This window comes from Tiliqua scincoides, chromosome 1, assembly GCF_035046505.1.
Source record: "Tiliqua scincoides isolate rTilSci1 chromosome 1, rTilSci1.hap2, whole genome shotgun sequence".
Lineage (NCBI taxonomy): Eukaryota > Metazoa > Chordata > Lepidosauria > Squamata > Scincidae > Tiliqua > Tiliqua scincoides.
Window position 1 is genome coordinate 150,927,842 of NC_089821.1, and position 22,648 is coordinate 150,950,489.

The window sequence follows — 22,648 nt, forward strand, 5'->3', positions numbered from 1 at the left end:
GGCAGACCACACAGTCACCAGCTGCTGCTGCCATCATCTCAGCTGCTGGGCTAGCTGCCCCACCCCGCACCTGCAGCCCAATCTAAGTCACTGGGGGTGGGGGATGGCAGTAAGGAGTGAGTGAGTCAACTATTGCCCCCCATCTCCTGTCTCCTGCTACGTGCCTGCAGCAGCCTCTCTCCTCCTGTGTATGCCTTGCAGTAGCCTGATAGTCCTGTGGGCATTGTTGCCCGCGCGCTGAAGCACCTCCCACCCTGTAGCCCTGTGCAATTGCTACCTCCTGAACCCCCTTAACTATGCTACTGGCTTTAGGAACAAGTTTCCACCCTCCGCCACATTAGAAAAGATGAGGTATTCCTGAGTGTGATGCAGGCAGAACTTTGCCAGAAGCTACAATAAGAAAGAGAGCCTCCTGCAGGGGAGGACGCTACATGGAAGTGATTAACTCTCAGCAACAGGAAAACCAATCATTCTGAACTGTTGGAACATAACTATGCCCAGCATCTTTTCAGAAACACCTAGCTCTGCCAAGTGCCCCCCCAACTCCTCCTCCTGTGCACTTTTGAATCAAAGCAGGAAATGTGAAGCAGTATTTGCAAAGCACTACCCTCAACTGTTACAATCAGTGGCGTCACTAAGAGCCGCGCGGGAGGCCGGTGCGTCACCCCATGTAGCGGGTGGGGCAACGCCCCAGGTGGGTGTGGTGATGTACCATCGCCCTGCCCCCACCGGTTTTTTGGCTGTACCTTTTGTTATAACACAGATATTTCAATGTGGTTTGTTTCATTGCATTCTGCATGAAATTACGCATTGATTGATATATAACATGATGGTCTTATTCCTCCAAATTCTGATTTTAGTGATTTTGAAAACTGGGACCCACTTTTTAGAATGACAATCTGTCCAGGACCCATTGGAAGTGATGTCATGGCCAGAAGTGACATCATCAAGCAAATTAAAATAAATAATTATAAATTAAAATAAGGGAAGCCAGTCCTGTTCCACCAAGTGAATCTATTCTGAAGTAAGCCCTATTGTGGTCAATGGGGCTTACTCTCAGGAAAGTGTGGGTAGTATTGCAGCCTGTGAGCCCAAGCCTATGCATGTCTACTCAGAAGTAAGTCCCACAGTGGTCAATGGAGCTTACTCTGTAGTCTGCCTGCAATAACACCCCCCCCCCCAAAGAATCAGTGAGCTCTTCAGCCCTCCCAGTGCCCAGTTTAAAGTTCTTCTATTTTGGGCATATCAAGATAAAGACCCACCTGGCTTCACAAGTGCAAAATAGAAAACATGCCCCTTATCAGTTCAAGCCTCTTTTTTTGTCCTTTTTAGTGGGGGTGGGGGGGAGGCTGCCTTCTGGAGCATTTGTTGCACTCCAGCTCCATCGGATCGGGATCATTCTGGTGTCTTCACATTCCCCTTTGCCTGGCCTGACCACTAGCCAAGGCACATCTGCCTACTCATGGGTAAACGCAACTGTGAGGTTGCTTTGCTTTCCATAGGGCTCCATAGACCAGGAGGGAGGCAGCTGGGAAGGAGGAACCTCCTTCTCTGATGTTTTTGGGGGCTGCATTCATTGGATCAGGACCATTCTGGTGTTTTTGGATTCCTCTCAGCCTGCCCTTTCCCACGGACTATGGCAAGTATGCCTACTCACAAGTAAACGCACGATACGGCTCACTTTCACTTTCCATAGGGCTCTATGCATTTTTTTCCTTCCGGTCTTTTGGCCATAAAGTTTGAACGAAAGGAGAGATTTCAATTGTGTTTTTTGCATTGCACGCCGCTGGACATTCCGCATCCAACGGTGTATGGCATGGCACAGTAGCTCCTAACCCTATGATGTTAGCACATCCTCCCCCCAGGGCGCGTCACCCCCCAGCACATCACCTGGTGCGGCCCACACCTCCCTCGCGACGCCAGTGGTTACAATCCCTACTGTGCATCCACCTTCTCCAAATGGGGACTGTATAAATGTTTATTCTGGTCCATTGGTCAGAGGTGGGGGGAAGGGAATGTATGCAGCACCTCAAGAAACGTGTGAATAGGAAGGGATCTACAGATTTGGATTGTCAGAGATCTAGTTAAAAACTACCCAACAGGCCTAACGGAGTTCAAATCATTCAGACTGGATGAACTGCATCCTAGAGAGTACTAAACAGTACTAAAAGAATTTGCTGATCTCTTCTCAGAACCTCCACCAATTATCTCTGAAAAAGATGCACAAGACTGGACATGGATTAACATTGTCCTGACCTACAAACAGGAGGAGAGGGAGTTAGGAGACCCAGGAAATTACAGACCCACAATTCTGACTTTAATACCAGGAAAGCTATTAAAGAAAATTATATAGCAACATTTCTGTATGCATTTTGATATCAATGCACTGATTACTAGAAACCAGCATTGATTTGTCATGAATAACTCTGCTCATCTCTTTCTAAATCGGATACTAATTTAGTGGATGGTGAGAATGCTGTGGATGTAATTTATCTTTATTTCAGTAAAGCATTTGACAAAGTTCCCATTGATATCTTGACTAGCAAGCCAGTAAAATATAAGTTCGATCAGGGTTTCTCAACCTTTTGCTCATGACCCCATTCTGAGCCTCATTTCATCAAATGCCTGGCAGTGTTTGGGTGGTCCTCTGAGAAACTTACTGTGGCCCTCTAGAAGGATGGCATGGTCCCCTGGGGGGCCATATGGCCCACATTGAGAACCACTGGGCTAGATGATTCAACTATTAGATGGATTCACAATTGGTTAGACAACCATGCACAGAGAGCTCATCAACCTGGAGGACAATTTTGAGTGGAGTACCCTAGGGCTCTGTCTTGGGTTCATTCTCTTCAACATCTTTATCTGTGACTCAGATGAAGAAGCAAAAGGAATCCTTATCAAATTTGCAGATGACACTAAATGAAAATGAAGAGCGAAAACTGAAGAAGATGGAAGAAGAGAACCCTGAAAGAATGAAACACTGAGTGAAACTAACAAAACGAAGTTCACCAGAGACCAATGAAAGGTCCGGTACTTAAGCAAAAATGGCAAAGGCACAGGTATAGAATAGGTGATATCTGGCTTGGAAATAATATGTGCCTTTGTTACAGTGGATCACAAGCTGAACATGAGGCTGCAGAGAAAGCTAATACCATTTAAAGTCATGTTACTAGGACCATAGCTTCCAAGGTGCAAGATGTAGTAGTTCCACTTTATTCTGCTCCCCCAGAGAATAGAACCAGATCTAATGGGCTTAAACTGCAGGAGGGGAGATTGCAGTTGAATATCAGGAAACATTTATTGACGGAAACTGTTGTTTGACAATGGAACTGATTACCAAGGGAAGTGGTGGGTTCTTCCTCACTGGAAGTCTTCAAGCAAAGGCTTGGCAGGCACCTTTTGGAGATGCTCTAGAGAGGATTTTTCTGCTTCATGAAGAGGGTTGGACTAGAGGGCCTTGAAGAACCCTCCACCCCTATGATTCTATACAACAAAATAGGAATCTTTACACATTTGTAGGAAGAGAACTGCCCAAAATAATTATTCTAGTCCTGCAATACACAATCGGGGTTTGGTCCCATGGAATAACACCAGTACTCTGCACAACAATACAGAAAGGTGAGCAGAGGTGGCATTGCTGGTCAGGCAGTGGCCAACGACCCATGAAGTCTAAATTTTCCCATGAAGACTAAAATGGCACTCAAGACGGGAAAAGCTATATCTAGATTTTCAGGCAGAGTTTGCTCAACTGCGGTTGTCTCGATGCAATACCACACTGAAGCAGAGAATTCGAGGGGGAGGGAAGAAGGTGGCTTTGTTTTTCTGTGTTGTGCAATGCTACTTCTGCGCTTCCAATAGGTCTGGGTATAAAATTAAAAATATCAAACTTCGAACAAGGAAGATTACAACTGAGGAGATTAAAACCAACTGAAGGATAAACAGATGCACCTCGTATTATTTCAGAGGCAATTCTGACCCAGCATATTGATGATCTATGTGCATAGCTATAACTAAGATATACCCAGAGAGTTATAAAGGTCTATGTAAACGCAAAATACAAGTACATGGGTTGCACCTGGAAGCTAGTCAAATATATGCTGCTGCCTCCTTACCTTCTTCTTCACAGGTAGCGACTGATCTGTAGCCAAGATAACCAGCAGTTTTTGCAAGGCACCACCCTCAATTGCTGCAACTTGCACTCTAGGGTTGCTGAGAAAGAGAAAATAAATAAATTCATTGGCGATGAAGACTCATCACTGTCCTTTCAACTCTGCTGCAATTTGGCTTCTATAAGAGAAAAGTGCAGGGAAGTTATTTCTAAAAAGATAGCTCAAGCTTTGAAAACAAGCACCAAGCTCTTGTGTGATATTTCGGTGCTAAAGAACAGTCACTTTTGAGACTCTGTCTCAGGAGTTGCCACCTGCTGGTGAAAGCTGACAATGTAAAAATTGTAAGTAATTGTGTTGATGTATTCAAAAATAAAATCCAAAAGTCAAGGAAGGGCATTACCTTTGTTAAGGCCAACTAAAATATCACAATGTAGTGAGCAAGGCTTTGGCTTCTCCGGATCTAGGATTCATTAGGGTGGATGTCCAACAGAGTAAAACAAAACAAGGGGGGGGGGGTGGAGAGAAAAATGTATGCATAGCTGGAAAACCCAAGGACTGAAGTATACAACAATGCAAGGAATTCTATTTCTTAGGGTGTGCCTGTGTACCCGGAAAAAAAATGCTTACATGAAAACACAAAATTTGAGAACTGCCACTAGAGCAGGCCTTAGCAGCTGCAGAGCCCAATTGGAAACATTTTTGGGGTGCCCCAGGCTCACAGCCCAGGTCTGTAGAATCTTAGAGATGTAAATAGCATTTATTATAGATTTTATGGTAGAATGGAAAGTAATCAAAATGTGTGCTTTAAAAGTGCAAGTGAGTTAATGGACTAAATGGATTTTAGCACATTTTAATATAAAATTGCATATAGGTAAGCCTACAAATAAAAAAAGTGTGGATTACTGTTGAAAAATAGCGAATATGAAATGAATGCATGACATAAGAAGATCCCCACTGGATCAGGCCAAAAGCCCACCTAGTCCAGCTTCCTGTATCTCACAGTGGCCCACCAGATGCCTCAGGAAGCATACAAGACAAGAGACCTGCATCCTGGTGCCCTCCCTCGCATCTGGCATTCTGAGGTAGCCTACTTCTAAAATCAGGCGCTTGCACTTACCCATCACAGCTTGTAACCTGTGATGGACTTTTCCTCCAGAAATTTGTCTGATCCCCTTTCAAAGGCATCCAAGCCAGATGCGCTCACCACATTCTGTAGAAAGGAGTTCCACAGACTAATTGCGCTCTCCCTACACTCAATTTTAGTGCATGTCCCCTGATTCTGGTGTTGCATGGGAGGGAAAAGAACATCCCCTATCCACTTTATCCGTCCCCTGCATAATTTTATGTCTCAATCATGTCCCCCTTCAGGCACCTTTTTTCTAGACTGAGGAGCCCCAAACACTGACCCTTTCCTTGTAAGGTAGGTGCCCCAGCCCAGTAATCATTTTGGTGGCTTTCTTCTGCACCTTTTCCATTTCCACTTTCTGAGGTGTGGTGGATGCAATACTCCAAGTGTGGCTTTACCATCACACCAACATGTGAAGTTTTGGTTTTTGCCCCAGTGTGCATGAGTTAACACTTACTTACTGCCATTTTGCTGCCCATTCTCCCAGTTTGGAGAGATCCTTCTGGAGCTTTTCGCAATCCTTTCTGATCTTTACCACTTGGTAAATCTGCAAACCTGGCCACCTCTCTGGTTAACCCTGTCTCCAGGTTATTTATCGTTGAAAAGCACCAGTCCCAGGACAGATCCTTGAGGCACACCATTTTTCACTTCCCTCCACTGTGAAAATTGCCCATTGACAGCCACTCACCACAGCCACACCCATCACATCCACCCACCCAGCCACCCAGGACTGTTTCCTGGTCCTCAGCCAGTTACTAATCCATGAGGAAACCTACCCTCTTATTCCGAATGTGGAGTTTTCTCAGCAGCCTTTGGTGCTGAATCATGACATTTTTAATTTTTGGTCAATATGGCAAAAGATCAGACGCTTCAGGCAAACACCTATCCTCCCCTCTCCCCGCCCCCCCCCCCCCGTCATAAGGAACAGTCAGAGGGAGAGGCATGTTACTTCTATCACCTAAACCAGCCCATGAAAACAGCAGCACATCTGAACTGAAATTCAAACTAAATGTTTTGAGCAGCTGAGCTTACAGTGTGACCATGTAGGATTTGTGACAAGTAGTGCATTAATAACACAAGCTGTTCCCCACCCACCCACCCCAATAGCATCGTTGTTGGCAACCTTCAGTCTCGAGAAACTATGGTATCGCGCTCTGAAAGGTGGTTTTGGAACATCTTCTAGTGTGGCTGAAAAGGCCAATTCGGGAGTGACAATCCCTTCCACAACGGGAGCAAGTGCAGCCTGTCCCTGTCCCAATAGCATCAAGGCTTTGCTAAACTGCTTTAGCAGGGCCAGAATAAGAGACACCATATTCCTATCACAATTGATGAAGCAAAGGTTGGGTCCCATGAGAGCCTTTTGTAGCAAAAACTGGTATCAACAGGTCCTGTTACTCATCCAGGACACTTTTACCAAGCCAGATCAGTCGTATGAATCCCTTCCACCCCCATCTAGCTCTTGGTCATCCTAGAAGAGCTGGTGATCTATTTTTCTGGTGATCTACTATATACCTCTGCTTCCAGTATCTTTTGTTTTATCAGACTAGTCGTCTCTTGAACTAAACTGCAACTTTCTGAAGTGGCTAGCTAGTGAATTCTGCAATTTCTGTACAGTAAGCTTTATACTTAAAGCAGCTAAGTAGACAGAATCACAGCTTTCTTTGTGTTCATACAGCAGCCTTCCTCTTTAAGATCCCCCCCTTTCAGAAAGCTAAAATATAAAGACAATGCAACTTTGGGCTTGCACTAAGGTGCAGCAGACATTTCCAATTCTTGTCAATGTGAGAGGTTTGCTGGAAAAAATCATTAAAAAAAAAAAAGAGCACAGCAAATAGAAAACATGCCTTTTAACATAGCTATCAGAGTTAACTACCCCATGAGTTTTTATACTGCAGTGCAATAAACGTTTCAAGACTGCAAGTGACAGATGAATTTTGAACAACTTTTGTACAACCAGTGATGCAACACGAGGTGTAATATGACTAACACAATTTCAACCAAACGGGAATAAAAGGGGTAAGCAAGAAATGTTGATTATAGCTCTTAAATGTCTTCCTTAATAATAAAACCTCTTCCCTTCACTACAGGTGCTTTTTCTAAGGAGGCTTTCTCACAGTGTTCTCTCCCTCAAGTTTCATTGACACAGATTATCCCATTGATCTACTCGCTTTATTTCACAGCTGTTTCTTAATTTTTTTTTAATTCAAGCTCATTTCCCACTTCTGTCTTGCTCTTCTATTCCTGTTAACATGACAATTTATTTAACTACATTAGCCACCGCTGCATAATCTTATTCTGGGACCGGGTCTTTCAGGTTTCTTCTCCAAATGCAAGGCATAACAATCCAGATGCCGTTTCCCTTGAGGATTACAAATCAACAGAATTCCCTGTAGCTCAGCTGGCACTATACCACAAATCTTAATTATTACATCACATCCCACTTATCTTTCAGGGAACTCAAGGTTGCATTCAGAGGGTTCTCAGGCAAACTCCAATTCAGGAACTAAACAGATCTGCTTAGCCTCAGCAAAATTGCAGAATAATGTGCCTTTAATGCAAGACTATCTCAATTTAGAAGATCCAGGACTCTGCCAAAGCAGTGGCTGCAGAATGAATGAAGAATTGAATTTTTGTGTGAATTGGGACGTTATACATTATGTCATGCATTGATTGGGCTATTGGTAATTGCAAATAGACACCATACGTGTACCTTTTCCTTATTTTCTCTGATCATGAAGATAAAGGAACATACTATGACAGCAAGAATAATATCCACCATCCTGATGGTTCAAAATCACTCAGCTGGACAAACTGGTAGATTTTTCTGAATTGGAACATCACCATTTTCAATAAAACATACTGCCATTTGCCAAACAGGAAATCAACTTTATCTCACTATTCAGGATGTGCCTGTCCTGGGTCTCACTGGTGGCCAGTCCTTGACTGCAAAAAAAAAAAAAAAAAAGCTTGTCCTCCTGATTTTGCAGTCACTCCATGTTGCAGGATTTTGCATGGTTCAACAAGAAACACTGGCCATCTTAAAACCTGGCAGAGCCCAGTTTGCTTCATGTCCAAAAGGAGTCCTCTGGGAATGAGGCTGTCTGCTGGTGGCAGAATTTACTCCTTTCATTAACTAAAAGATGGAGTAACCCCACTTTTCAGGATGGGTCCCAGGAAGTCAGAGGCAAGGTTCTGATAGAGCTCCAAGGAAACATAGACACTGCTACAATAAATCACAGCTCAAATCAGTTTTTTAAGTGCCAGAACTGATTTGAGGACTGCCAAAACTCAATCCCTCAGGTTAGAGCCAGTTGTTCTTAAAAGGGCACGGCCCTGGCCCTATGACATCACCAAGTAATGACATCGCCAAATGGCACCTAACAGCTGTCCTCTCAGACAGGTGCTTTCTGGGCACCATGGATTCTGGGTGGCTGACAAGTTGACAGGCAACAAGTTGCAGACTGGGGGAGACACAAGTTGCTGGTATCCAAGGAATAGCAGGGTTTTTCCCTCTCTCTTACTGAATCTATACAAAAGCTCTCTCACAGCAGTTCATGATGGTTCCCCCTCAGAGGTATCTGGGTGTTCAAGGCCTGGGCTGTGACTAAAGAAGAGATTTTGGCACAGGGACCGTTTAAATATGCAATCTTCCCTTACACACTAAAGTGATACAGGGTCCAATCCTAGTCAATGCACCGCCAGCGTACATTGTCGCAAATATGCCAAAATGCATGTTTGCAGGTCCAGGTTTGCAGGTTGGCCCAGCGCTGGGTTAGTGCCAGTGGAGCACCAAAGCTCCGCCGCTTGGCGGTCATGCGGACCGCCAGGCAGTGGAGAGGTAGGTGAAGCCATGGGAGAGGTGGGGAGGAGGCATTCCAGGGCATGGGAGGTAGAGGGAGGGAGGGGAGAGGGAACAGGGCAGGAGGGAGGCAGGACCAGTGGAGCTTGGGCCATGTGCCCAACATGGAGGCTCTGAATTCATTGCTGAAACTTGGGTCATCGTAGAATCGAGTAGCCCCATTGCGGGGCTACTCGCTTTACCTGGAGGAAGGGAACGAAAGTTCCCTTCTCTGGAGGAGGTGGCGGCAGCGGCTGCCTGGGGTGTGCTGGATGCAGCGGCAGCCATTTTTTGTGCCACTGCAGCACCACGTACCAGGCAGCTCAGGATTGGGTTGCCCGTCCCTTTCCTGAATGTGTGAACAGTAGTTGTAATCCAGCATGACTCCAAAACAGGCTTAAGTTTTCTTGAAATTTTGGTTGCTTTTTAGTGCCCAGGATGTGTGATGGATGAGTTTTATTATGGGCTTTGTGTTAACAGATTTCATTTTCCAGAACACTGGCACTGAGTGAACCAAAGGAATAACATTTAAATGCAAGAATTACGAATCAGCTATTTCATACTGGTGCAGGAAAACCTGAATAACTGGATATTGACAGAGAAAAATATTGTAAGTTATTAAACTGGAAGGATTGCAAGTGGAAGCTCCTGTGCCAAATCCAAACCACTGGGTCCACTAATTATCATCTAATTGACCCTCCTCAGCCTCTTTGATTAGACAACTCTTTCCCCCTTAGACCTCACTCAACTACTACCTGCTTCCATCTGTGCCCTACTAAACAGCAATTCCACCCCTATAACTCATATCAACAAGCAACTAGGGCACACAATTTACTTTGCCATTCATCTCAGCCTTCCTTCCTGATTTCAGCATATATTTGGAGGATGACATTTCTTTCCTGGAACTCTCTGCCCTTTGACAGCCTCTGCATTTATTCCTACACACACCAATGTGCATTTTATATGTTAAAACTGCTCACATTTTTCAGCTTCTGAATCATTTTTATGAATGGGATGATAGCAATTGTATTTGAACATACCCTTTAAAAAGACACAATGAAGCATGGTTGGATGACCAGCTTGGCCCAGCATGGATTCCACCCCTTCTTCCCACCTTGGTCAGGTGTGATGCAACTGGTTTTCAGAGTAGTTCTTTTGTTCCCTACAAACGATTACTGTTTTCTGTTCTGAGGGATGCCTTCAGCAACTGTTCCCATGGTTATTACACTTCAGTGCCTTTATGACAGGGAGGCTGTGAATGCAGGATTGTTTCTAACATCTGTTATTTATGTGGCAGCAGTTATGAATAATGGACAAATTGCTAGTGTAAGCCAATAGTTTCCCCTATTTTTTGTTTGATCCCAATCACCTTCTCTTCTGTGCCACATAAAGCATACAGCAGAAGCTAGGTAAATATGCATGGAAAGAATAAACCTTCCCTAAACAGAAACCAAGCAATCCTCTAAACTGCATATACTATACTATATGCATATTAGAAGCATATAACTGGTATATTAGAAGCCATCCTTTATGGGAAATCCTCACTTTTTAGATAATCAGTCACAGAAGGTCCTAAAAGGGTAGAGCACCTAAGCTAATGAATACCAGTTGGGTACAGCAAGTGGTTTTCTATTGCATTTGTGTGACAATTTCCTGTTTTTAAAATAATATATGCTAAAAAAAGCTGAAAGCCAAAATAAAAAGGGAATCATGACTTCACTCACATTCACACTCCCAACTGTCAGTCTTTGCCCTACTAAACTGGACAAAGAGACACCTTATAGAATAGGGTCCTCTGGTATTTAGCGGGGGGGGGGGGGGGGGGAGAACAACTGTCTTTCTTCATCCCAGCATGTTTCAGTGACTGTTGCTGGTCACTGAACATCCTTTTAGACAGTGAGCTCTCTAGGGACTGGGAACCATTTATTAGATTTAGAGTATTTTGATATGTAAACCACTTTTCAATAAGAATAGTTCACAAAGCGGTATACAAATATTCTTAAAAAGAATACAGGTTGAGACTAATTATTTGCATGGGTTCCGTTCCAAGCACTCACTTTTTAGTGGATTTTAAAAAAACGCACTATAGCAAATCAATTTAAAAAACAAAGTTTCTTTGCTCCAGTGATTGAAAAACAGCCTTGCTGACCTTTTGACTCTAAGATAAGAGTCATTAAGAAGACAATCCATCAGCACTTCACTCAGCCCCTCCCTTCACCAATGCAAAATGATCACCTTTCTTTCATGTGCTGGGGAAGGGAGGGGTCTGCAGGAGAGAGAAGGATTGATGGCTTGTTAGCCTGCTGCCCCCCCTCTCATTAAGGAGGCTATTGTTAAAGGACTGTTCAGTTTTTAAAACTGATTTTAAAGGGATGCATTTTTCCTCTTCTCCAGGGATCAGCACATCCTCTCTCATTTGCAGGGGTCATTCTTGTTGAGTCAAATCCGTGTATAAAAAATCCATGTATAAATAGGCTGGACCTGTAATACTATGGGATTACTGGCAGCCAACTAGATGCTTCAGGTGACTACTGCTGGCATCCAAGGGCAAGAAATGCCTTTTTATTTGTTTGCATCTTTTAAACAGAAGGGGGAATGACAAAAGTTGGTATGGATTTTCCTGTGAAAACCATCCACTACTGCCCAACCACCTCAGTCAGAAACTACTGTCTATCGGATCAGGCAATGCAGGTCATTCCCTTTCTCAACATCTTAGTATTGGGAATGTTTGTACAATATGTAGGCGGGACAAGAAAAAAGTGACAAAAAGCAGTGCAAGTCGTCCCTGAGGATGTTTCAGTATCTCACCATGATTGCTTAAGAATATGTGCAGAGAGCATTGTTTGTGCTGTGGGAGTCCAAGAACAAGTCAGACACTTTTCTTTTTTGGAATGCAAATGCTCTGAATTTAAATTGAAAAATTCTGAAAAGCCTGAAAGAGTAGCAGCATAACAACTTAACACATGGCAAATATTTGCGTGTGGCTAAGTGACTAGATGCTATATTAATAACTAAGGAAACCAATTGTGTTTTTCATTTAAAGAGAGCAAAATTTCTCACTCCCACATATATGATGAGTCAAAGTAATGTTCTTTTATTTCCTGCAAACTCATGAAAGAACTAGAAAGACGACAATCTCTTTCTAATGTAAAGTTTAACTCTAATCCAAGATGCAAACTAAGACAAAATTTCAATGACCAGCAATGCTTAAACTGTGGATGCATGGTAATTTCCAAGATGAAAGTACTTCAAGTGGTATCTGACAATTGGTGAAATAATAAATACAGGGTCCAATCCTATTCAACTTTCCAGCACTGATGCAGCTGCAATGCAGCCCAGAGGTATGGAAACAAACATTTCCTTACCTTGAGGGGACTCTGTGTCTACACCCACCACCACAGAATGCAGCGCACACTCCATTGGCACAGTTGCAAGAGTACTAGAAAGTACTGGATAGGATTGGGCCCACAGTTTAGTTATGAATGGATTAATAACTCAGGGGTAGATCACACACAATAGTTAGCCTGCAGAACATCCATGATAAATCCCTGGCTCTTCCAGCTAAGCATATCAGGTAACAGAGACAGGGAAGATCTGTTTGCCTGAGGCCTTAACCACTGCCTGTGAAAATAGCCCAATCCTAAATAAATCCCGTGCAGCACCACCAGACTGCACACTGCATCCTGGGGGGGGGGGGGGAGTAAAGAAACATTTGTTCCCCTGCCTGGAGGTAAGCCTCTGCTACTCAAATGGGTCTACTTGGATCTGCACTGGCTGTTTTGCTGGTGCACAACCAAGTGGGCCCAGGAAGATGGATCAAACCTGGGAAGGAGGATAGGATATCAGTGGTGCAGCCACTGCCAATGCCACCCGCTTCCTGGTCTCAATTGCTCTCCTTCCCTGCCTGGTTCCTCTCCTGTTTCACTTTCCTATGTGTAAACTACCCTGTGCACTGGCCCAATCCTAGTTAGTTAGGATTGGGCCATAAATAAGGTAGACAAACCAATAGCCTGACTCTGTTGAAGACAGTTTCATATATTCATCAGCAAATTTTCTTTCAAGGCAGTCACATTAGAAAAAGAGTAAGCTTGGGTTTTAAGCCTAGGCAAGTATGGTCTTTGTCCTCCTATCAGGTTCACCCACTCCTGCCATTCAGTCACTCACTCTGGTAGTGCCTTTCCACACTGTATTTTTGAAAGCAAAGCTGCATGACACATTTCAAAAATTTTTCTCAGTATATGGCATAATAACAAGCCCTACTAGCTCACAGAGGGCCCCAATACTTAGATTACATTTTCACAACAGCAGGATATTAAGTATGTCACAGTTTTATTCATATGCAAATCCTATAGAAATCTGGACTTGGCCATTAAAGACATATCAACCCATGCATATTGAGAAAAATTTCATTGGCTCTATTGAAAACATTTTAACTGCAACTTACATTCCACATCTCATTAGGCTGCAACACAATTGAATAGAACCTTCCTAATTCCAGTTTCATTCATTTGCTAATCCTCCATTTTGGCAATTTCCACAGGAGGAAAAGTAGCCCGACATTTTAGCTTGCCCAACTATTATTTCATAAGCATGTCCTGGAAAACTGAGTAGAGCTTCTTTACACAGACTTATGGAAGAAAAAAAATATCACAGCATGTTTGCTGCAGTGCAATCACACACAGTAATGAAAAACAAACTGGTGCCCAGAGCAAGAGTATTGGCACAAGGCCAACACACTAAGCTGGGTGAGAACAGGCCACAATGTTATCCAATCACAAACAATTTGGTGTTAGACAGAGCAGGAACCCTGATCATCATGGCAAGTGATCCACAAATACAGTGGACAGGTAAAAACCATGCATTTTAATCTGTTAACACAACTGAATTTGTGTGGTGGAGCTGAAGACAACAGTAAGAAGAAAACCTCAGAAAATGTTGAATACCTAAGGGTGCAATCCTAATCCACTTTCCAGCACAGACTAAAGGACAATGCAGCTCCAAGGTAAAGAAACAAACATTCCCTTACCTTGAGGAGGCCTCCTTGAGTGCCCCCCAACTGCACGATGCAGCACACATCCCATTGGCACAGCTATGCCAGTGCTGGAAAGTGGGATGTTTAATTTGTGTTTGCCCTCGATTCAGCTGGCTGCATCGAGCTGCATTGAACAGTTGAGCTAGAGTTGGATCCCCCTCAGGTGAGGAGAGGTTGAAATGGCTTCCACTTCCCAATCACGGCAATTTTTAGGAACAGATCATGCAGGTGTCTCTGTGCAGCTGCAGAAGCATCAGGCTCGGTGCAAAAACCAAACAGCCTTCTTCTATCTTACGCAATGACTTGGGTGTAAGCCCCTCTGCCCTTGAGTCACAGCATTTTGATTCCTGTGCAACCAAGGTCCATCCTGGTCCCCAGATTTATAAACAAAGGAGTTGGATTCATTTGGATATGTCTATTATTGTTTTTCTTTGGGTTTACCCTTCTTGGGTTAGTAAATTTTCCTCACCCTTCCCTTCCAATTTTGATATAGGGCTCCTTCCAACCCTCTCTCCCCTTTCAGAATAGCAGAGATGTACAGTATATCTTTTTTCTGTCCACCAGTAAAATTCACAGTCTACAGCCCTATTCTATTTATAAGCATATGCTAAAAACAATGACACCTGCAGCTCATGTCTGATATTTCATCATAAAAAAGACTTTTTTTAAAATCTCCTTTTCATTCCCACTATGGTATCAAGCTCATACCACTTATTCTGGACTCTTCTTTTGGGTGACTTCTAACAACTTCTGTCAATTTTTGACAACTGTGCTACACCCATTGGTTCAACAACCCAGCAAACATAAATGCTCTAATACAGGTGTGAAGTGTCCTGAGGTATCAATAGATATTTTTTCTAACTGCAGTACCACTAGGGCAGGGTTTCTCAAACAGTGGGTCACAGTACACACACACACACTATGGAAGAAGAAAAAAAACCTGTACTGGTTTTCCACAATAAGAACTATGAATACATATGGACTGAATGAAGAAATGAATGTTGTTGCAGGATTCAATCCTCTGTGATGCTGTTTACATTTGCCACAGTTTTTTTTTTGTACAACTATTATGTTTGTTTTAAATTACAAGGACTGAATTTTGTATGCTGTATTGTTCAGTGGTATCACTGGCAGGACAAAGTTCCAAACAACATAGTTCTGGAACGAGCTGGAATCCCTAGCATGTATATACTACTGAAACAAAGACATTGGCTTTGTATTGGTTTGGTCATGTTGTGAGAATGGACGATGGCTGGATCCCAAAGGATCTCCTCTATAGAAAACTCATGCAGGGAAAGTGCCCTACAGGTAGACCACAGCTGTGATACAAGGATATCTGCAAGAGGGATCTGAAGGCCTTAGGAATGGACCTCAACAGATGGGAAACCTTGGCCTCTGAGCGTCCTGCTTGGAGGCAGGCTGTGCAGCATGGCGTCTCTCAGTTTGAAGACACTTGCCCAACAGACTGAGGCAAAGAGGCAAAGAAGGAAGGCCCGTAGCCAGGGAGACAGACTAGGGACAGACTACTTTTGCTCTCAGTGCGGAAGGGATTGTCACTCCTGAATCGGCCTTTTCAGTCACACTAGACGCTGTTCCAGAACCACCATTTGGAGCGCGATACCATAGTCTTCTGACACTGAAGGATGCCAATGATTGTTCAGCATTTGCAGAATGAATAAAGGTGAGAGTGAGCAAATCTGAGAGAGAAAAGAGCACCTGCAGAGATAAGTTACTGCACTAGGGATGCCAACATGAATGGCCAGGCTTGCACATTGTTTCTTCTTGAAAGCATGGACAGACACCCACAAAGACTTAACATTCATGATTCGAAAAAGCCGATAGTGGAGTTCACAGCAGTAGGAAAAGCTAAATGAAAAAAACATGGTGAGCTTCTTGACCTTTCACATCTACTGGCTTGAAGATGGAGAAGCATATATAAAAGGCAAGATAGTTAACAGAAAGTTAACCGATGCTCTTGATTCCTTATGTGAACAGACAGAACTTTGAAAGTTATCTTGGTGTAATGCAATAGACTGGGAATTAATGTTAATCATGTCTTTCTTTAAATAGTGAGACAGGATGTTTATATGAAAAAAGTTATACAGCACATTGATGAGCCATATGCTCTTTTGGTAATACTTGCAAGTAGGCTGCCTTACTATATCTTAAAATACCCAGGGTTGACCCCTTCTAACAGTGAGCTGTATTCGGATCTTTGGCACAGCACTGCACTGAGAACCTCCAGTGACCAAAAGAGGTCTGCATGTGAGCAGAGGTTACTTCCAAAAACAACATGCCACCATGCCAAAGATCTGGACACTTCCCAACACATGTGAACCTATAATCTCACCACATTAAGATCTGTTCTTTTTATAGACACGTGGTGAGGTATAAGAGCATTTTGATGCAATTCGTTGCTATGGCTGCTGAAATGTCACCAATCCAAAAGCACTCAGAAGTCTTCTTAGCATACTTAAAACTTACAGCCCAAATCCTATGCATGCCACCCAATGGCATGCTTCCTGAACTGGCATTAACTGCCATAAAGAAATCAGCACCAGTCACAAAAGATGCTCCAACAGCATCAGCCTGTGCCTTCCCACACACTCTAGCACAGGGATGTCAAACTTGTTTCATACAGTGGGCCAAATAGCATTTATGATGCCTGCTGAGGGCCAGAAGTGATGTCATTAGGTAGGAAGTGATGTCATAAAACAGGTCACTACCAGAAACAAGACCTTTTTTCCTCACTTAGGAACACATTAGCTGCAAATGACAAGAGAAAATATGCAAAACTTGATCATATTTCAAGATATAGCAGAGCCCAATTATCATGCGGGCTGCCATTTCATCAGTAACACCTCAGCACTGCTTAGCAACTAAGAGCCTGAGGGTTGGATAAAAAGCTTCTGTGGGCCGCATCTGGCCCCCAGGCCTTATGTTTGACACCCTTGCTCTAGCGCTTCTCCTGCCGCTCGCCAATAAAGGTAAATCAGCAAGACAGGTGGGAAGGGCAGAACAGGGGCAGGGAGGAAGCAAAACTGGGTGGGGGGATGAGTGAATCGGGTCCACATGGACCTGTGCCAGCTATTTAGCTAGTGCAGGTTCAATTAAACCCCTCTGCATCTCTGAAGCTTACCCTCGGGTAAAGGAATAAATGTCCCCTTACCCAGAGGAGACCTCCTGAACTGCTCCCCCCACCATAGGATGGGGTGGTCGCCATTTTGACACCACCTCATTGGTGGGGGGATAATTGGCTAGGACTGGACTACTAATGAATGAACTTGAGAGAGAAAACATAGCATAATACTTGCAGAATAGGTTTAAACGAAATTATGAGATATTTCCACTTAAGTTGTTAATTCTTTCTTCAGCGTGTAGCTGACCTTTTCTAAGCATTAGTATACTTTTTGGCTGGATTTCAGATTTTGCTATTTTTCTTCTGTGGTTTGTACATTAATGCTGAAATGTGTTTTGGTTATTTTTCAAGCAGTTCATAAATCAATGCGGTACATATTTCTTTACTCTGCCCAGTACTTAATATTCATATTGATTTTTTTCTTTAGAAGCATTTAAGTTCTGGCAGCTATGACAGTTGTTTAATAACACAAGGCAAATTGGTAATATGGAGAACTTTCCTTACATCACCAAGGGCTAATAAAGTAAAAAAAAAAAAACCCAGACAAAAGAAGTGAATTTCTAATTAAAATGCTTAGAGTGAAACAGACAACATAACATGTACGAAGAATTGTCAAGGATTAAACCTGACTGTTTTTAACTTGCTATAAAATATAGGCCAGCCTGAAAAAGATACATGAGGACTGACAAGCCCTGGGCAGGAGGTCTGGTCTAGAGGGTAGAGCCTCCATTTGCCTGAAGATAACATCCACAAGGTCGCCAGTTCGAGGCCACCGGCACCGTGCGACCTTGAAGCAGCTGATAAACTGAAGCCGAGCTACTCCATCTGCTCTGAGCGTGGGAGGATGGAGGCCAGAATGTGAAACCAGATCAGAGAGAAACACCTGAATGTTGTGGTTCTTGAAAGAAAGAACCTTCTTTCATTTGTAAAAATCCCTATGGGGATTTAAATAAGCCTGCCTATGTAAACCGCCTTGAATAAAGACCAAGAAAGGCGGTATATAAATACCTGTATTATTAATTATTATTATTATTATTATTATTATTAAAGGAGAAGGGTTAAAGGTCACTGACAAATACAACCATCTTTATTTATGTCAAACATGCCACCACAGTTGTTTTGAGGAGGACAGACTTGTAAAATGTCCACAACATGCAATCAGATTTGGTCTCTTTGGAAAATGCAAAACTTCTGTGCCTACATCATCCATTCTGAGGGGGTACACCACAGCTGATGAGCCAAGGGCATTTTGTAAATCATTCCATCTTAGCCTATTTGCTCTCTTTTTAATTGTGAAACACTTAGATTCACTTATATAATGACTACTAAAGCTGTGCCTTTCCTATTCTGTGTGTTTTGAGGATTCTGAGTGGTGCTTAAGATTAACAATGCCTTAACTTTTTATTATAATATTCCCAAAAAGACAACATATGTTCTCATTCATGCTTTGTTTCTGAAGGATCTTGAATCTTTTCAGCGAGGCATATTTTTATTTCAATCACCACCCAATTACCATAGCATCTGTTCCATAGTCATGTTTCTTTGTTGTCAATCCAGGCACCCTGAAAACTTCTACCTGAACATTTGGATAGGGTTAGGTCACTCCACTAGGGTCATGTTTCAGCAGTTGGACAACTGTTTTGCCAGTTCTGTGGGAGATAAGCCACCTTGTATGGTTGCCTAGCAACGACAGGATATGTCTAATCACTTCTGGATTGACCAATTCCAACAACGACATCAAGCAGCTGATGTCACAGCACTCTGCCAGAATCTGTGCCTACCTTACCCAATAGGAAATCCAATTCTACCCAGTCTTTAAGATTAATCTTTCCTTTCTGCCAAATTCACAAACACCGCAATCCTACACACACTTACTTGGGAGTAAGTCCCATGGCACTTAATGGGACTTGCATCTGATTAGACATGTACAGGATTGTGCTGTAAAACACAATAATGATACTCACCTAGACAGTGCAGCTCCCAATACAAAGGATGCATATTCTTTCATCAGTGGCTCAGTGCTGTTTAGCCCATTTATCAGAAGTTGAAGACCACCAAGTGAAAGCAAATCTTTTGCATTATCAACCTATGAAAGATTGTTACATATTTATATAATAACTTGTGTGTAAGTGTGTGTGTGTGCGTGAAGTGAGTGCTTTTCATTCAGAGTTCTTCTCTCTTTTTTAAAGCAGGTACATGTTAATCAAAGTGTGTTCCAACTACCTAAGAGATTAACTTTAAGAAGCAAAATAATCTTTCTTCTAGTTATGCAATGTTGCATCCCAGCTAAAGAAACCATATTCACTGATTATTACAGTAGCAGAAGAAATAACTAAAAAATTCAAAAAATGGGTTGTACCCAGAGTTGCGTGAATGGAAGGAAGCTCATGCAAGCTCATTCTACCCCCTTCTGCCCCACAGCCACCTCTGTGCCACCTGAAAAGCTCCCCCTCCCCCAGGTTGGTGAATCCTTAGAAACATGAGGGGGAAGATACCAAAAACTCAGGCAAAGGCACCTTCTGCAAGAAGAGCTCCTCTAGTGGAGCCTCTCCCTGATTTTACAGGAAGCCATTAACTGAAGCCCCTATATCCTTCATTTCAACTCTCCTGTAGGAAGAAGCAGTAGAAAATTTTCCTTGCATCAACTTCCTTCCACTCGTGCACTGTTGGATGCCATCCACCAGGATTCACTTTTCCAGATAGAAACACTTAAAAACACCCCTAACAAAAACAAAGCTCTCCTTTTTTTCCAAAGGTTAGTAGAGTATCTTTTATCTGAAATGCTCTAAAATTTTAAAAAAACGTATTTATGCCATTATTTTTCACTATATTAATGGTATGTCATATGCTTTAGCCATTAAGAACTTCTGTGTGAATATATGTAAGAAAATGATTGCTGATTGGTAGCATATAAATTCATAGTTGGGAATGATGACGATGCTAAACAACCACAGCCTGTCCACATGGGTGGCTGAGGTGTCATCAACCTTTCCTTTCTGATGGTTCGATGTATACAAACTTTGTTGCATACAAAAAATTATTTTTAAAATATTGTATAAAATTACCTTCGGGCTAAAATAAAAGAATTTTGTGCTTAGACTTGGGTTACTTCTCCAAGATGTATATGCAAATATTCCAAAATTAAAAAAAAATAAAATCCAAAACTGTTCTGGTCCCAAGCATTTCAGATAAAGGATACTCAACTTGTACTGGGAACCTGAGGAGTTTAATATTACCTGGATGTAAGTTTTTAAAATTTAACAAAGGCTGCAATCCTATGCATACCGACTTGGAGTAAGTCCCACTGAACACAAAGAGACTTCTGAGTAGACATGCATAGGATTGGGCTGTGAGTTAGAAATGCTTGGGAACCAAGCAATAAGTAGTTGTATTATTGGGCAGTAACTCATTGCTTAGAACAAATGAGGAAGAAAGAGAACTAGGGATATTGATCGTAAGATGGCTGAACCAATAATGTGATGTCCTAACAATAAGGGCAAATTTTAGTCCTGATGATTTAAGAAAACTGTTCAACAGTGCTTTTGTACAAAGCTCAGGAGAGGCATTGTCCAAACTTGTGTCACTCATATTCAAGAAAGACAAGTTCCAGCTATAATAGGTGCCCATGAGATAAACTAAAATAATAGCAGGAATGGATAATTTATCTCATGAGCAGAGATCTCAGTTAGACATGAACAGAAGAGGGAAGCCAAGAGAATATATTTGAAGGGAGAAATATAGAAGAGGAAGCTAAGCTATTTAGGTTGAAAATGGCTGGGAGCAGAATAATCAATGACTATAAATTCAACTTGCACCACATTTAGAACTCAGAAGGGTTTTTAACTAAGGATGTACAAAACCCTTGGGAAGGATTTCACTGTTCTTATCAAATAGATTTTCAGTTTCTCTTGGAATGCCACAGATGTTTTCCCTAAGGAGAAAGTTCCAAATTCATTGTGAATTTGCTTTAGGTGCAATTTTGTTATTATTATTAACAGTGGCAATTCCAGTTTTATCATGTTTAATGTTAGAAATAAGGTGCAATGATTTTAGTTGAACTTACTTTCAGGTAAAAGTACTTAGGACTGCAGATCTAGATAATGCAATTCTGGAAGAAACCCCCTGGAATAGCTTAACAATAGGTTGTTTGTATAATTTATAAAATGAAATAAAGGCTCAAAATAGCCAAAGAGTCATGCTGTGTAACCTGAAAGTCTCTTTTAATCATAGATGTAAAGGTGAGAAATTAACACCCAGTAGATGCTTCAGGTGCTTACTCCCATATTATACTTTACATGCTCCAGGTGATTCCTGGCATTCAAGAACAGATTCCAGAACAGACTCTGAGCAAGCCCCAGTATAAATTAAAGACCCTCTCTGGATTCAAAGGAGGCCTGAATAAAATTCTAAAATAAGGCTTCTTGTACGTATATGTGTTTGGGAGGCTCAGGGCCCAATCCTATCCAACTTTTGAGCTTTGGTGTAGCCACAATGCAGCCCCATGACTAGGGGAACATATATTACCACACCTTAAGAAGGCTCCAGTTACTGCCCCTCCACCATAGGATGCAGCGCACACCCCACTGGCACAACTGCACCAGCACTAGAAAATTGGATATGATTGGGCCCTAAGGCTACTGTTGCAAATATGTTTACATTCCACTTGCACAATTTCACACAATAGTGGTTTCTCTCTCATTATACCTGGGTAGGTAAACTATCATGTGGGAAGAAGCTGAATGCCACAATGACAGAACATCTGGCACTGCACTAAATTTATTTTATGATAACACATTTCCAAAATACCACACAACAGCTGTTAAAGCTTTTTAAAAACCTTCTTACCTGATGAACGTAGTACTCAAGATCACGAAGTGCTGCTATTTTCTCTTCTAGCGTTGAAGTAGAACTGTTGAATTTGTCGATTAACTTAAACATAATTTCAAATTCTGTTTCTAGCTGAAGACTGAGCTCTTTAAATTCTTCCTTAAGTTTGTCAATGGAACGGAACCTCTTTTTGACATCTTCCTGACGAATCTTTGGAACATGAAAAGAAACCATAATAATAAATACCAAAAGATACTAATCTGTAGGAACTAATCTGTAGGGCTGTATTAACAGCCCAATTCTAAGTTGCACTGGTGCAGTGGGGTCACATGGCCTATGCTTCATCCAATGCAGCTCCTCTTCATCCTTTCATGGCACCGTGGGTCCTATCACTCCCACTGGTAGTGATGGTTCAGGGGGTTGGCCTTGGCCTGGTAGACCCACTGACAGCCATGAGCCCTCAGTCAGTGTCCAACCTGGCCAACACCCAATGTCATCTCTGACTCCCCCAATTAGATTCATACACTTCCCCTTGCCCTGTCCATGAGTTGTTGTTTTTAAGTTGAGAGACATGATC

The 22,648-nt window shown here is 42.4% G+C and overlaps 1 protein-coding gene across 2 annotated transcripts in view; it reads right to left on the reverse strand.

The window, feature by feature from the left end:
- The window catches only part of SIL1 (SIL1 nucleotide exchange factor), a 57,367-nt gene that overhangs the window by 15,049 nt on the left and 19,670 nt on the right, over positions 1-22,648 (reverse strand). For both annotated transcript variants that reach the window (XM_066611209.1, XM_066611218.1), the window contains exons 6-8: positions 22,090-22,281; positions 19,209-19,330; positions 4,113-4,209 (exon numbers count right to left, since the gene is read on the reverse strand). In XM_066611209.1, coding sequence (XP_066467306.1) covers positions 4,113-4,209; positions 19,209-19,330; positions 22,090-22,281 — 411 coding nt within the window. The remainder of the gene's footprint in view (positions 1-4,112; positions 4,210-19,208; positions 19,331-22,089; positions 22,282-22,648) is intronic.